This window comes from Urocampus carinirostris, chromosome 8 (genome assembly GCF_059441175.1).
Source record: "Urocampus carinirostris isolate Australia breed hairy pipefish chromosome 8, RoL_Ucar_1.0, whole genome shotgun sequence".
Taxonomy (NCBI): Eukaryota; Metazoa; Chordata; class Actinopteri; order Syngnathiformes; family Syngnathidae; genus Urocampus; species Urocampus carinirostris.
In genome coordinates this window covers 3,408,549-3,424,568 of record NC_142356.1, presented here as the reverse complement: position 1 = coordinate 3,424,568, position 16,020 = coordinate 3,408,549, and the positions used below count along the sequence as shown (strand labels likewise).

Below are 16,020 nucleotides of genomic sequence, written 5' to 3'. Positions count from 1 at the left end.
GACACTATATATCAAATAACATACTTGAATGGATCTTAGCTTAGACAGGGACGTTAAGGAATCGAGGATCTAAAGTAATTGTGAAAAGCATGTCTTGACTGTATATCTCCCCTTGATTACTCAGTGAAACAAGACATTTTCAAACACAGAGTGTTTGTCTTAAGTGAAAAATCAAAAATGCCCAAATGGAACACAATTCATTCAGTAACATTTGCAAATGTATCTGAGCTTACTTTGTTTTACTCAAGGCTAACACATCAACCTTCCTTTTAGTCATCATCCTTCCAATCTCCTATTTCTTCCACTCAGTCGCTTTACTTCCACATCCTCTCACATTGAGTGACCCTATTACTAGGGTTTGCGAGACCTTTCGGTCTCCCGCCCCCTTTTCTTCGCCTTGCTGTCTCTTAGGGAGTAGAGAGAGAGAGAAGAGGATCCCCAGTCCCCTCGCTCCCTCCACTTTAGTCGCCTCTTACGACACGCAGCGGACCACGGCGGGAGAATTCTCAAACCTCCCACCATAGGGTTTGGGTTGGCCATGGTCAATTTTTTTGTGTGTTTTTTGCTACTTTTTCCTTTTTCTTTTCCTTGTTTTTGTATCCGTGTTTGTCTTGCTGTCGGTCACCCCTCTTGAGGGTAATAAGACCAAGGTAGATAGATAGATGTCTAGATAGATAGATGTCTAGATAGATGTCTAGATAGATAGATGGATGTCTAGATAGGTGTCTAGATATATAGATAGATGTCTAGATAGATAGATAGATGTCTAGATATATGTCTAGATAGATAGATAGATGTCTAGATAGATGTCTAGATAGATGTCTAGATAGATGTCTAGATAGATAGATAGATATATAGATCTGAGCTTACCTGAAGACGTAAAATACTTGTGACGTTGGTCGTCCTCATCGTCAGGATTGAAGTTCATATCCACACCGAGGTGCCTGCTCCCTTGTCCCCTCTTCAGTCTGGGAAGCCCCGCCCCATGCCCCGCCCCTCCGGTCACAGAAACCTGGCCCTGCAACTCGGGCCAGTCTTTGTCGTCCGTCTCCTCCTCCGCCATGCACCAACTCTCCATGCTGGAAAACACGGCGCACTGTCAGCTCACAACACGTTTAAACAGCAGCAAAAAAAGACTTGACTGACCTTTTTGTGGACGGTGTAGGAAAATCCAGGTTGGTTTCTTCCGAGTTGCTCTGCAAATTTTGTATTTAGTATTAATGATAGTATCTGATCAAAAAACAAAAACAACTGAGGAGCCGTTTGGGAGCTAGCTCTTCTCAGGGAGTCGAGGCAAAATAGTCAGTTTTCTAAGTAGAGTACTGTCCTCTTGGGTGCAGTCAGTAGGGGGCATTGGCGATTTAAATGTCAACGACATAAGGACAAGCCACCAGAGCAGGCGTGTCATCATTTTCACGCAATTAAAAAAAACACTGCCAAGAAACATGGTAACGGCAAAAATTTCAAGCATTTTCAAACACTTCACCCAAAATTAAAGCATTTCTCCTGACCTTGTAAACTTAAGATTAAAATTGAGAATTTCGAGGACAGGGTTCCTACAGCTTAAGGCAAGTTAAGTTAAGTCAACGCAATTGAAAAAAACAAAACAAGAAAACATAAATATTTCTTGCACATATGGTGCCTTGTGCACGTTACCTCGCATAGCTTTTAGCCATGGGACAAAAACCTCCCATTATATTTGCACATTCTTAAATGGTCTAGAGTAAACGTCTTTGTCCAAAGTTGATATGTTTATTGGAAGTTGACCTAAAACATGCGTCTGCTCTGAAAGGCCTGACTGAAACCACATCACCGTTTTGATAGTTCCGTTTTTGTAGTCACGCGATGATGCCACAAAAGTAAATCGGTGAATTATTAAAAAAGACAATTGATAAATGTTCCTAAATCTTTTTTGTTCAGACAAATATAAATCTTGTTAATGACTTTCAAAAATTGGTTTTAAGACATTTAAATGCCATTTAAGGACATATTTTCAGAATTTAGTGCCTTTAAGACCCATCAAGGATCTGGGGGAACCCTTTTTGTGGAATGTGGATGACGTTGTTGCAAGAGGCCACAAGCTGATATGCTGAGGGAGCCTGGGCGGACAACCTTTACGAGATATCTTAACTTTATTTGAGAACACTAAAAAGGCCAATGTTGAACATTTGGAATTTTGATAGTGTCCCGAATGCAATAAAGCGCGTTCCCTTTTTGCCATATCGCCTCTGCGTATTTTTTGGGGCGATGCCCAACGACGTTCTCTCCAAAATCCTAAGGATTTCAAGCACCCACACGAACCCGAAAATTCACCCAAATCTACCTCGCCATCAAAGTCCAGGAATGAGCTTCCATCCAATGAGTCCTGCAAAAAGAAATCGATTTCGACCGACTCTTGGTCCCCAGCTGGAGGAACCTTCTTCACCGACGCACACTGGAACAGAAAACGGGAAGAATCATCAGTTGAAGTGTGCCGAATATGTTGACAAGATTCGTGATCCAACCTTGCTGCGGCTCATTCGGAAGACTGTAAAGACCAGCAGGTAGAGGGGGTAAGCCAGCAGGCAAGTCACCACGCCGGCTGCCACCGTCTCGCCGTTCAGGGAAACCCGCTCTGACACCGCTTGCGGGCTACATTTAGGAGATGGATAAGAGATTAATAGGCATATTGATAGGTGGGTGCGACCCCCAGGGCGTAATGATTACCGATATGTTTCACCTGTGCCCGCTTCTTTGGCCCCAACTGCCTCGGATTCTGATTGGCTCTCTGTCCCTATTTAAACCCACTCCTATCTGTCCCCTGTTGTCAGTCCGTCTGCGAACCTCAGCTTACAGTAGGCAAGCCTTTTTTTTTTCGACCCTGACTCTAACCTGTTTTTTGCTCCTGTCTGTCCCCCGGCTTCAACCCGTTTTTGATACTGACCACGTCTACTCTCCCGTCCTGGCTTTCGACCTTTTTTGTCCCCGACCACGACTACTCTCCTTTCCTGGCTTACGACCCCGACCACGTTTTTGCTCTCCTGTCCCGGCAACTGACCCATATTTCCGTTCCCGACACCGCTCGCCACGGAAGTCCAACTTTCACCTTCTGAGCGACCTGCTTCCCACGCCAGGCGATCACCGGATCATGGGGAAAACCTTTTCCTTTCTCCCAATAAAACTGAGAGAAACGTAACGCAAGTGGGTCCTGTCTCCGTTCTTGTCTTGACACAGGGTATGACATTCATGTGTTCTAAGGTGAGGATTGCATAGCTTCCTTAAGTCAGGGGAGCGAAATCTATGGTAATTAGCTAATGCATTCTGAATGCCTAGTACTCCAGATAAAAACATAATGATAGCTAAATAGTATCTAGTACGTATTACTAGTGTAATGTAAGTGCTTATTAATGAATAGCCTTATAAATAAATATACATGATAAGGAAACACAAAATGATATTTCCCTTTGGAGAGACATGACTTTACCTGATATAGTGGGGTTAATGGGTGGATGCAGAAGGGGTATTAAAAGTAAAGCTTGTCATGCCCTGAAGACTTTTTTTGTTTTAATCTCCCTTTTCTCAGTAATTGTCAATAGGTTACGACCATATTTCTTAGTGAGGGTAACCATACGTGTCCCTTCTTCGCATTTCTGATCATCTCAAGCTTTGTTTCCATGTTTATCATGTTTTTGCTCACTCGTTAGCATCCCTGCTAGCCATGGGACTCATAGCTAATAAATACAGGTCAAAAAATTTAATATATATATATATTAAGTTTTAAGGAAGCACACAAGATTCTTAACTGATATAAGGAAAGGCATTGTGGGAAGGAGTTCAACCATGAGGATATCAGCATCTTCATGACATCGTGATGCAAACCAATAGCCTACCAGCATTTTTTAATGATGTCGACCAATAACAGACATCTTAGAGATGTATAAAGTACATACCTCATCCAGTCACAATTACGAATGTGTCATGATTGCTGATTCGGGGCACCTGTAACTGCCCCGTTGGCACCAACAGCCACAGGACCTGATTGGCTGTTGGACTCTTTTTAAACTCCCGTCTTCCGAAAGGAACCCGTCAGACCGTCTGCGAACCTATGCTCTCAGCTAGGCAAGCTTTTGTACTCTCTGACACTATCCTGCCCTGTTTTCCTGCCTGATACCTGTTGCCGACCTTTTTTCTGGACCCGTTTCTGCTTTTACTCCTCCGTCCCGGCCATCGACCTATTTTTGCCCTGTTTCCTGCCTGATACCTGTTGCCGACCTCTTTTCTGGACCCGTTTCTTTTTTGATCCTCCGCCCTGGCCATCGACCTGTTGTGTGCACTGTCAACGACTACCCTCGCTCGACACGGAAGTGCCACTTCCGCGTTCCTGCCATGGATCATGGATCGTGGATGCAAGCACTGCTTTCTTTCTTAATAAAAACTGAGTAAAAACGAACACTATTGGGTCCAGTCTCTGTTCCTGGTCTGTGAAAGAATGTCGCAAAGTATGGATTTTGGACGTGTTTGGGCATGCAAAAAATGTTTTTGTTGATGTAGTATGGTGGAAAAAATGTCCCAAAGAAGGTCCCAAAAAATAATCTCATTCCACACTGTAAAGTGAAAACGTCGTGTATCCTGGAGTCTACTGTAGTGTGGCCTATTCTGGTATTTTTAAAAAATTCCACATTGTAACATGAAGACATAAGCTAAATAGGCCATAATCCGGGGGTTTACTATAGAAAACAAAATGGAGATGTTGACAAGCCTCACCCACCTGACTCTCTTGTCTACCACAACGCTGTACCACAAGGTATTGAAGGCCAAGACCAGCTGCAGCAGCAAGGCGCCACAAGTGGCCCTCTGCAAGCGGGTGAAGGGGCTGCGAGGGGGTTTCTCCCAGAGCGACAGCCACAGATGACTCTCGCACAGCGCCCTCTGCAGTTCGCAGCGCAGAAGGCGGGGCAGCCGGCAGAGAGAGCACTCGTCTGGACAAAGCAAACGTAGAAGATGATGGCTCTAGCACAGGGGCGGCGAACAAGTTTGACACAAAGAGCCGAAATTTTTAACTGTGAGAGTCAAAGAGCCGCAGATACATCTTTGGGATCATCAATGAGAAGAATCATTTCATGCTGACCGTAAGATAAATATTACCTCATTCATAAAAAATGCATTTGAATTGCAGAGGATCCAACTGAAAAAATACAAACATTATTTTAAGTGTTTGAGATACAGACTTGTGACTTCTAAGGTAACCTTCTGTGACATAAATATGTCAGCACAGGGATTTTGAAGAGTTTCAGACGTTTTTCATACTATTACTATGATTATTAATAATAGTAGGAATAAAAATGAACTAGATTTGTTGGACACCTTTTCAGTAACACATCACAAAGTGAAGGTATTCCTCTGTCGTTGGATCCCAAAGCAAAAAAAAAAAAAAAAAACACAATAGGTTTTAAGTGTGTCTTACTTTGCAAACAGTATAGGCAGGGAAGTTTGATTTTAAATGGAAAAAAAATTGTTTACACCGCGGGATCCAATGCAACCAGGGTTTCATTCGCAATAAAAAAACATACATATGGCTATTATCGTACATCAAATGAAGGCTATTTGTGTACAATTAGTTGTGATCGTGGATATCATAGCGTACATTGATTCGTCTCCGGTATTGGTGACTTCTATATCCGCGTTTTGTAGAATACAATCGCACTTAATTGTTTTAATAAACTTATTATATAGAATACGATCACTTTTGTCGGAAGCGCAGAGGATTTTGCAGGGGAGTCGGATTTAGGCACTACACTGGCATTAGACGTAACCCACGCAGATGATTTGCAGTCAGTTATGTGTCCGGAGCAGCATGAAAACAAAAAATCTGCCAATCTAATTTCAAAATATTATTTATTATTAACTCTGATGGATTCAAGTGTGTTTTAAGAGGGGAAACAAAACTAAACATGAAACGAAGCAAACAGCCACAGTATATAGAAAATATGACGAGGCAGAGAGCCACATTCTTATTGGCCAAGAGCCGCATGTTCGCCACCCCTTCTCTAGCACCAGGGATGAGTTTCGAATTTCACTTCTTACCGGAGGCCTCCACTTCCATTTCTAGCCGCCCATCAGTGTCGAGGTTGTCTACGGAGAGCCACTCATCCACCAGGAAGTAGTAAGAGCTTCCAGTCTGAAGGTCCTTGACCAAGATGTACTGCAACAGCCACGCTGGGGACAAACCTGAAGCAAAGGAACCCTGTGAGACGACTACAGCATGGTTTTGTGTTAGCTGAGGTGAGAAAAGGTGTCGTTACCCTTGTTGTCATGCCAGACGCGGACTTTCCACACGCTGCCCAGACTGGTGTCGGTGGCCACGTGAAAGATATCCAGGGCGTTGCGAGTGAAGGCTCCTCTGCTGTCCAGATGGCGATGGCCGCTGCGGCCCTCGCGACCGTACAGGCTGATTCCCACGTGAGCCGTCGTGCCTGATGGCATGGACACTCGCATCAGTATGGGGACAGAACTCGCTTTCTTTTGAGAAAACATTTTCGCGTTGCACTCATTTTTTAATTGGATGTTCCTGATTTCGATGTACTGTATTTCCGAGAAAAGCCACTCTCTACTGTGAGAGACATGAGAGAGACCTATTCCTTAATGTGACAGTGTACAAATAGTATGTTGAATCAAAGAAGACACACCAAGAAAGCCCAAAGAATACCATCCATCCATTATCTGCACCGCTTATCCTCAGTAGGGTCAAGGGGGTGCTGGAGCCCATCCCAGCCATCTTTGGGCAGTGGGCAGGGGACACGCTGAACTGGTTGCCAGCCAGTCACAGGGCACACAGGGACAGACAATTCGCTCCCTCATTCACACCTAGGGACAATTTGGAGCGGCCAATTCACCTGACATGCATGTTTTTTGGAATGTGGGAGGAAACCGGAGTGCCCGGAGGAAACCCACACAAGCACGGGGAGAAACATGCAAACTCCACACAGGAAGGTTCGATCTCATGACCTCAGAACTGTGCCGCACATGCGCTAACCACTGCGCTGCCATGCTACCCCCCCCCCCAAAGAATACCACGTGGCAAAATTGGGAAGCGTAAGCAAAGATAAATTTCAGCTACTGACAGGACATGAAAGCTGCTATTAATCCCAGTAGGCGACGACAAAATAAACAGCAAAATGATTACGCCCAGGGTGGCGGAAATGAGGCAATAGATGGAGATGGTCAGAGCTGGTTTAAGTTTCTAACTTCAGCAGCTTGCGGGAGAAGCTACTAAAATCGCCAGTAAAAGATTGCAAGAGCAACGCAAAATACATCAAGTATCGGGACACTGAATCACAGAACTTAGCAACATGAGTGGCTAGAGAAGGAACAAGTGGGAAAAAGTCAAACATGACAAGGTAGGCGGATCCCTGCACACAGCGCAAGGCACTTCCTTCTCTCTCTCTCTCTCTCTCGCTCAATGCAGTCTACACCGAAAGATAATATGACGATATGATTATCGTTTGCAGGAATTTGTGACATTTTTACAAAAGAACTTTGCATGCACATTGTTTTGAAACCGTTATTAAGGACAAATTTCATGGAAAAAAATGGCCTCAACACTCTTAACTGAAGGTGGAAGACAAATTGTAAATGGCATATTTACATTGATTTGGGACATTTTTTGCCTTTATGGCTCTTTGGGTCAAAAAGGTTCCTGACCCCTGTAATAGTAGCTCACCTGCACCCCGACTCCATCCCGTCTTCACCTGAACTTCGTATTTAAAGAGTCCGTCAACGCCGCACATGGGAACTACGGCGGCCCGGCGCAAATCCAGCTGGTCCAGCTTGTGCAAAATCGCCGCGGCGACCAGGTAGCTGAGCAAGCCCAGCACGCACACCAGCAAAACCACCAAGCTGGGCGGTCCGGACCGCATCTGAAAAGAACAGAGCTGGAAAATGAGTCCACAGAACTTCACCGGGTAATTTTTCTTTTTTTCTCAGCTTTTCACTACTTTTTCATTTTGGTATTTTTTTCTTTTTTGTTCTATTCCCCCCTTCCTTTAAGTCATTTTGTGCATAATTTTACATAATATTTGGTCATGTTGGGATGAAAGAAGCAAAAACAACCTGAAGAGCCATTTAGGACCCGAAAGAGCCGGTTCCTTTTAGTGAGCCGAGCCGAAGAAGCCGGTTCTCGACAAACTCTACTAAAGTAAATGGTAAATGGTCTGGATTTATATACAGTGGGACCTCGCTACTTCGCAGTTCCACGTTCGCGGGTTCAGAGCTTCGCGGGTCTAAAAAATGATAATGATAAAATAAAATAATCAAAAAATAATAATAAAAAAAAATGTAAAGCATTTTTGAAGGTGCGTCGCTACTTGGCGGATTTTCACTTTTCGCGGGTGGTTTTGGTCCCCATTAACCGCGATAACCGAGGGATTACTGTAGCGCTTTTATAGTACAGCTTCTAAATAACACGGTGCGCAACTGAAAATGTCTAAATTTCAGGTATTATTTTGAGGGCAGCACGGCGACACAGTGGTTAGCGCGTGTGCGGCACAGTTCTAAGGTCTTGGGAACCTCCTGTGTGGGTTCAAATCCCGCTACCGGACTTACAGTGCGGAGTTTGTATGTTCTCCCCGTGCTTGCGTGGGTTTCCTCCGGGCACTCCGGTTTCCTCCCACATTCCAAAGACATGCATTTCAGGTGGATTGGCCGGTCCAAATTGTCCCTAGGTGTGAATGAGCGAGCGAGTTGTCTGTCCCCGTGTGCCCTGCGATTGGCTGGCAACCAGTTCAGGGTGTCCCCTGCCCACTGCCCGATGATTGCTGGGATGGGCTCCAGCACCCCCGCGACCCTACTGAGGATAAGCGGTGCGGAATGAGATTATTATTTTGCCGTTCGCTTGCGTGCCACTGGTCAACCCCGCATGTCATAGGTTGCCGACCCCTGCGCTAGAGTGTTCCACGCACCGGCACGGTGAAGCTAACGGCGTGCGGCGGCACGAAGAGTCCGGCGGCGAAGGCGGTCAGGTGCCGGGTGCGGCACACGGCCCTGCTGGCGTTGGTCTCGGCCAGCGGCGCCATGCCGTCCGTCCGCCACTGCTTGTCGCTTTCGTTGAAGTATTGACACAGCGAGGCGAACAGCGCCACCTGTAGGTGGACCCCGGCAGAGGGACGGTCCGGCTGGCAAGGCGCGGTCACGTTGATGAAGTGATCCGACGTGGTGTCGTAGGTCCTGCGCGGCATAAAACGGACGTTTTATGGAAAAACAAAACACCAGCTGCTCTCTAAATCGCTTTCTTCCACTGAGAGGAGAATCCCTCCAATTTTGTAGTACTTTTGTAGAAAGACCATAGACAAAACACGAAGAAACTTCAGAGCGGGGGATCTTACTCGGGTGACAGGAAAAAAGTGTACTGCCGGTGATCCAAAAGCGGGTTTCGGGTCATGCCCAGCGCGATGTGTTTCCGGTCCGTGTGGTTGAATTCGTTGGGGTGCTCGTGGGAATGGAGGTAGGCGTCTATGTATGGCTCCTTGGTCCTCTCCCATACCGCATCTGAGTTGCATACAAAAACAGAATCAGTTACCGGGTGAATAATTCTTGAGACACTTTTTAAAAGGGAGACAAAAATTTCGTTCCACCCGCAGACCATATGGGTCTTTTAAGTTACACATTTCTTGCTTTTCCACTGTTTCCTTCTCTAGCCACTCATGTTAGCCACCTGGCTTAAAGATTGTGAAAACATTATTTGATGAATTAAATAGGATTGAATATTTTTGCAATTCTCTGCAAGCATGTGAAATGTGTCACACATAGTTGACGTTTTGGGTAGTTACTGTGAAAGGTTCTGTGGCATACATTTACACCTAAAACCAGAAATCACAAGAGATTATTTTGCCAGCCACGCAAAAAATATGTTCCACTGGTAGACCATTTTTATAATTTAAGTAATACTTCTATTTTATGTGTTTACTCCTTTAGCCACCCATTTTAGCTACTTTACTGAAGGATATGGTTCACTGCTGGCCGCAATTCTTAGCTGCTGTTTAAATAAAGCTTACTTTGTCTTCCAGTGTTACCTTCCACAGCTAGTCATGCAAGCGGAGGTCCCTGCATCTTATGATTCAGGCATTATCCACTTTTTTCTACTGTATCTTTCTCTAGCTACTCATTTTAACCAATTGGGTACAGGCTACTGCTCGCCGCGATTGTTATGGTTAGCTGCTCCTGGTTTATCCTTTAGAGTCACTGGCCTTCCTCAGTTGATCCGGCAAACCAAGACACATTATTTAGGAAACTAGTACTTTTCTACTTTGATTTTCTTCCAATCTTTCCTTCTCTAGCCATTATTAGTTCTGGTTCCGATGATTCAAGGTTCAGCTTTGCCCTGGCATTATTTTATGGGCCTTTTTAGTAGCTTCTCCTACTATTGTCACAGGCAGGGAACGGAGACGGGACCCAATTGTGTTCGTTTACTCAGTTTTATTTAGAAGAAATCCACGATCCGATAATTGTCAGTCACGGGTAGCAGATAGCAAGAACTTCCAGCAAGAACAGGTCGATGGCCGGGGCAGAGGAGCAAAAACAAACGGGTCCAGAAAAGAGGTCGGCAACAGGTATCAGACAGGAAACAGGGCAGGATATAGTCAGAGGCTACAAAGGCTTGCCTAGCTGGGAGCATAGGTTCGCAGACGATCTGACGGGTTCTTTTCGAAAGGCGGGAGTTTAAAAAGAGTCCAACAGCCAATCAGGGTTCGTGGCTGTTGGCGCAAACGGGGCAGCCACATCAGTAATCATGACAACTATTCGCTATAGTTAGCCACTAACATCAACTCTGAACAACTCTAACTATTGGCACGTTTCAGCCGCCCTGGATGTATCCAGATTGCTAAGTCATGCTGTTTGCTGGAAGGGATTTTCTCAAACTTTTTTGTCCCCTTCCCAGCTGAAATTCTCACGCAAAGAAATATAGGTAGCTGGCTTCCCAATCTTGTGATCTTTCGGGCTTCTGTAGTGAGTCTTCTTTAGTTACAACCTCTAATTGTGATTTTTTTTTTATCACTGTCACTTAAAAAAATGACCATGATTTTTTTTTAAAGTGAAGGAACATCTCACCCAGTCGAATCAAATCACAGCAATACTCACCTTCCAAAGACGTAAAGTTGAGCTGCACAAAGAGTCCGGCCCGCCTGTTGGCGTTGCCCGTGGCCACCCTGATGATGACGGAATCACACTGGCTGATGTTGGCGGCGGCGGCCGTGGGCACGCCGGGTTCGGCGCCGGTGCCGTTATTGACGGCCACCGTGATGGCCAGGCTGTCGTCCAGGCCGGAGATGGGAATCTGGGTGCCGTTTTCCGTGCGGAACTCCATGGACGCCACCTCCGTGGAGACGGTGTAGTTGGCCACGTAGTTGAAGGGGAACGGGTTGGACTCCAGCTGCCAAGGAGCAAAAATGAAGAGTTTTGAAATTTTTCAATCTGAGACTGCTGTCTCAAAGTAAGTGCGTATTCAGCAGAAATACCAACCTTGTTTTTATTTACTCAGTGTGTAGGAGCCAAACGTATGTATGTCAATTATTGTTATTTTTGTTGTAGCCATGGGGTAGCACAGGATAATTGTTGGATGTATATAAGGAACGCTTGTGTTGTCTGACAGGTACCCTACCCAGAAGGGCAAAGGGTTTTGACCGCTAAGCTAACACGAAAACTGGTTTATTGTTGTGGTTTTTAACGGACTTTAAGTGAAATCTAAAGAATTATTTTTGGGTAACCTGAAGACCGTTGTAAGCGTGTTACATTAGATCACATTAATATCAACACAGTAAGTGACAAAATGGGTGACACAGGGAGTATATTTTGGCTCAGGAGCGCTAGTCTTGGGATCGAGAGGTCGCAGGTTCGACTCCCGGCTCCTCCGTGTTATATGTCGAAGGGTCCTTGGGCAAGACACTGAATCCCTAATGCAATTCAGATACAAGGTCGTTGCTTTGCATGGCTGACGCTGCTATTTAGATAGCTGAGAAATGATCCAATGTCACTTCGGTTAGTTAGTGTGTAAAAGGGAAAAGTGTGAAGCACATTGTAAAGTGCTTTGGGAGGTCTTCATTGACTTAAAAAGCACTATAGATGTGCAGACCATTTACATTTACATTCACATTGATAACTCGTTAGCATGACTCATTTTCATGTAGCCGTTAGGATGTATCCGTTAGCATGTAGCCGTTACCATAACTCGTTAGCATGTACTGCTAGCATAACTCCTTAGCATGTAGCGGTTAGCATAACTCATTATTATGTATCCGTTAGCATGACTCGTTCGCATGCAGCCGTTAGCATGTTGCTGTTGGCATGACTCGTTAGCATGTAACGCTTAGCACAAAGTGGTTGGCAAGACTCGTTTGCATGTAGCCATTAGCATGTAGCTGTCAGCATAACGTCTTGGGAACAAGAGGTCGCAGGTTCGATTCCCGGCTCCTCCGTGTTATATGTCGAGGTTTCCTTGGGCAAGACACTGAATCCCTAATGCCCCTTGCATGGCTGACGCTGCTATCGGTTAGTGAGTGTGTGAAAGGGAAAAGTGTGAAGCACATTGTAAAGCGCTTTGGGAGGTCTACATTGACTTGAAAAGCGTTATATAAATGCAGACCATTTACATTTAAGTAGCTCCAGTCACTTCAGGTAACAACTAACGCATCTGCCTAGCTCCATTCGGTGTACGGACACTTGAGCAGTCTATTATTAGACAAATCTCCTTTATAAGAGTATTCAATTGACTTTTGGATAATAACGACAGCCCCGAAGTGCCACTCTCACCTGGAAAAGCAACTGCATGACACCGTTGCCTGCAGCGGCTCTGCCGAGACTGCTGTTGAAGGCTCTCGGGATGGAGAAGCGCTGGCACTCTACGGGCAGAGCAGACGGTACATGATACCGATGCACCTCGTCCTCATGGACGAGCGGGGAGCCCACGTACCTGGACTGCTGTTGCCGTGGTAACAGAGCAAGCTTTGCGGGTCGGCCCTTTTCCCGGTGGCGGCGATCTCCGAGCCGCGCAACACCAGCGGCTCCTCGTTCAGGACTCGGCCGTGCATCAAGATGAGCATGAGGACTGAGGACAGGCTATAAGCCTTCGCCGCCACGCGCAGAGGATGCGGCTCCAAGGAGGGGGGCGAGGGGGCCGGCTGCATACCCCCGTTCTCAACGCCCAACATGATAGACGGAGGTGCCGAGTCCGTAGACGCCCCGTCCACGTACGATGCTGACTGGCTGACTTGATGGATGAGGTCACCTTTTGGGAAGAGGAGAAGTGTCAGGATCTGGCACATTATCCCCTAGAGCAGGGTACAGCAAGTGAAAATGTTGAGAGATCCATAATAAACTGAAAAAAATGTCGTGAGCCAGACAAAAATACTAGCTAAAAAAAAAAAAAAAAAAAAAAAAAAGGATTTATACATAAAAGTTACTCATTTAATACAGTATGTGTTCTAAACACTTTTACAGCTGCTCTCTAAATCGCTTTCTTCTACTGGAAGGAGAGTAACTCCAACTTGTGGTACTTTTGTAGAAAGACCAAAAAGACCATTTATTCAACTGCAATTCTGTTTTTAGTTGTAGATCTATAGTTGTTATTTCTTACGGTCGTATACTCTCACTCGGTAATAACGTCATCTCGAAGTACGTTTGCATGTCACTATGATCTTCCCAATAACAAAACTAGTACACAAAACACACTTTTCTTTACAAAATCGTGCAACTCCAATTGGCATGTCAGGTTTGTTTATTGTTTGGACATTTTGTGAATTGTTTTGAGACCAATTGTTTGTTTTTGTTTGTCCCTGAACACCAACATTTTATGAGCACACCAACATCAGTTCCGGCTTCCTCTTTAGAATCAAGACAAAGTGCATTTTTCGCCGATGAATATTTGAAAAGTGTAAACAGAGAAATCAAGTGCTGATTCATGGGTAAAAATAAGATGGAGGACGCACCCATGATATTGAGGATGTTGTCGCCGATCTCGGTTGGCGTCACCGTTCCTTGCTTAGTGTCGTTTTGCAGGATCTCCAACATGGACTCCAGTTTGTTGAGTGTGCTGTTCTGACACTCCTCGCAGATGAACTCTCGACTGACGGCCTGACGAAGCGTAGAGAACCGCGCCATCACGCATGCCATCTTCCTTTCCTGTTTTTGTCTCGCTATGACTCACCGTGCATTGAGCCAGCGCCGCAGAAGTTTGCTGGATGTCGCTGACGGTGTTGAGATCCAGCGCCGTCAGCGCTCGGGTGATGTTGCTGCGGACCCGGACGCGGTCATCGCGCTCTGCTTGAGACACTCGGGTTGATCGCCTGCTCTGCTCGTACTGATAGTGATAAAAAATGGACTTTGCTAAATATGTTGGAAATCTGATCAAAATAAATTATCTTAAAAAGTATGATGTTCTCTAACAAAGATTTGTAAATATGTATTTAATAGCAGTGTTTGAAACTTATGACAAAAAGTTAGCGGACACCAGGGCAGACAACTTTCCTGCCCAGCCCATTTTTCAAAACTTTAAACACAATAAAGTAAAGCAAAGCATTACAGATTGATAATCAGACTATATAATAGAACAACACTTTAAAATTAAGTTTATTATAAATCTACTTCTAACATTCATTGCATGTATATAACATCGCTGTTTTCCATCTGCCATCAGTATGTACCTGTATCGACTCATCTTCATTCATGCACTGTTTACGTTGCGTTGTCTGCTACAAGCCACGTGAACTCCTCTTTCCGCGATGCTTTTAATGTACGTTTACGTTTTGTAGCGTCATCAATTTTGTTAGCTTCTTTTGAATATTTCTTCTGGGGCTGAGGTTTTGGCTTGATTCCTAACCACTTCTCCATTTTTTTTGTGTTCTCTGTGCGCCTAATTTGGAAAATGATATGCAAATGAACCTTGTAAGGCTCGGGAAAGTCCGGAAGCACGAAGTTATTCGATGCAGGCTTTTCATTGGCTGCAGAGTATGCAAATTGCCAAATGAACCGAAATTTCGAAATTCCCAAACCGAACGAAGATTTCGAAATCGGAATAAAGCAAACGTTTGTAACAAGCTATCATTCCATCCTGTCTAAAACATAAAAATAAAAAATAAAAACCGAAATACTTTTTTTTTCCCCTTGAAAAAGTTGTCGGCCACTCAGGCGGAAACGTTTTGTAAGTTGTACGCCCGACGTAAAAGATGCACGCCCTAGGCGTCTGGGCAGTCGTTATTTCAGACACTGTTAATAGGAAGAGAAGTAGATCCCCGGGTTACAGTGTTCTTACATTCGGTGTTTTTGACTTACAATGTGGAATAAGATGTATTTTTGGTCCTCTATACAGCCTTTTTCCCCACCATACGACATCAACTAGAAATTCTTGTTTGAACCTTAATCTTTCAAAACTGAAACTGGAGATTTCATGTCCATGATGAGTTTCATCTCTAAGATGGATGTCTGCGATTGGTCGTCGTCCTATGAGTTGCCGGTCTGCTATTGATTTGCGTCATGTCATCAAGAAAATGCAAATTTACTATTATCTGAACTAATCCCGCAATGACGTTCTCTCAATTGAATTCAGAATCATGTTTGATTCATAAAGACTTTACTAATTTGTGCGATACAATAATGTATTTTAATAGACTCTGTACTATTTGCTGTGGTTTGGAAGACTTAAAGTGATGCCAAAAGGGAAAAGAAAAGATTAAAACAATCGAACAAAGCTTGCAATAATATAGTTATAGAAGAAGGCACACATATCTTTGGGGTGCTTGTTGGAATGGAGGTGGGCCGTACATCATTCAAACGTTTCAATCCCCCCACAGAATGGATTCATGTTGTATCCTAGCAGTCTACTGAAATGATCACATACTATCTATCTATCTACCCTGGTCATATCCCTCAGGAGGGGTGACCGACAGCAAGACAAACACATACAAAAACAAAGAAATAAAAAAGGGAAAAGGTAGCAAAAATCACACACAAATTTTTTTTGGACCATGGCCAACCCAAATGCCCAAGAACCCAAAC

General features: G+C 44.6%; 1 protein-coding gene across 1 annotated transcript in view; it reads right to left on the bottom strand.

Annotated features, from left to right (window-relative positions):
* Positions 1-16,020, bottom strand: part of pkd1a (polycystic kidney disease 1a) — an 84,719-nt gene that overhangs the window by 13,848 nt on the left and 54,851 nt on the right. Inside the window, exons 29-43 of the mRNA XM_088341370.1 lie at positions 14,174-14,326; positions 13,956-14,100; positions 12,941-13,255; positions 12,781-12,869; positions 11,113-11,404; positions 9,360-9,522; positions 8,937-9,201; positions 7,700-7,895; positions 6,282-6,452; positions 6,064-6,207; positions 4,748-4,958; positions 2,505-2,631; positions 2,324-2,434; positions 1,147-1,196; positions 871-1,079 (exon numbers count right to left, since the gene is read on the bottom strand). Coding sequence (XP_088197496.1) covers positions 871-1,079; positions 1,147-1,196; positions 2,324-2,434; positions 2,505-2,631; positions 4,748-4,958; positions 6,064-6,207; positions 6,282-6,452; positions 7,700-7,895; positions 8,937-9,201; positions 9,360-9,522; positions 11,113-11,404; positions 12,781-12,869; positions 12,941-13,255; positions 13,956-14,100; positions 14,174-14,326 — 2,641 coding nt within the window. The remainder of the gene's footprint in view (positions 1-870; positions 1,080-1,146; positions 1,197-2,323; positions 2,435-2,504; positions 2,632-4,747; positions 4,959-6,063; positions 6,208-6,281; positions 6,453-7,699; positions 7,896-8,936; positions 9,202-9,359; positions 9,523-11,112; positions 11,405-12,780; positions 12,870-12,940; positions 13,256-13,955; positions 14,101-14,173; positions 14,327-16,020) is intronic.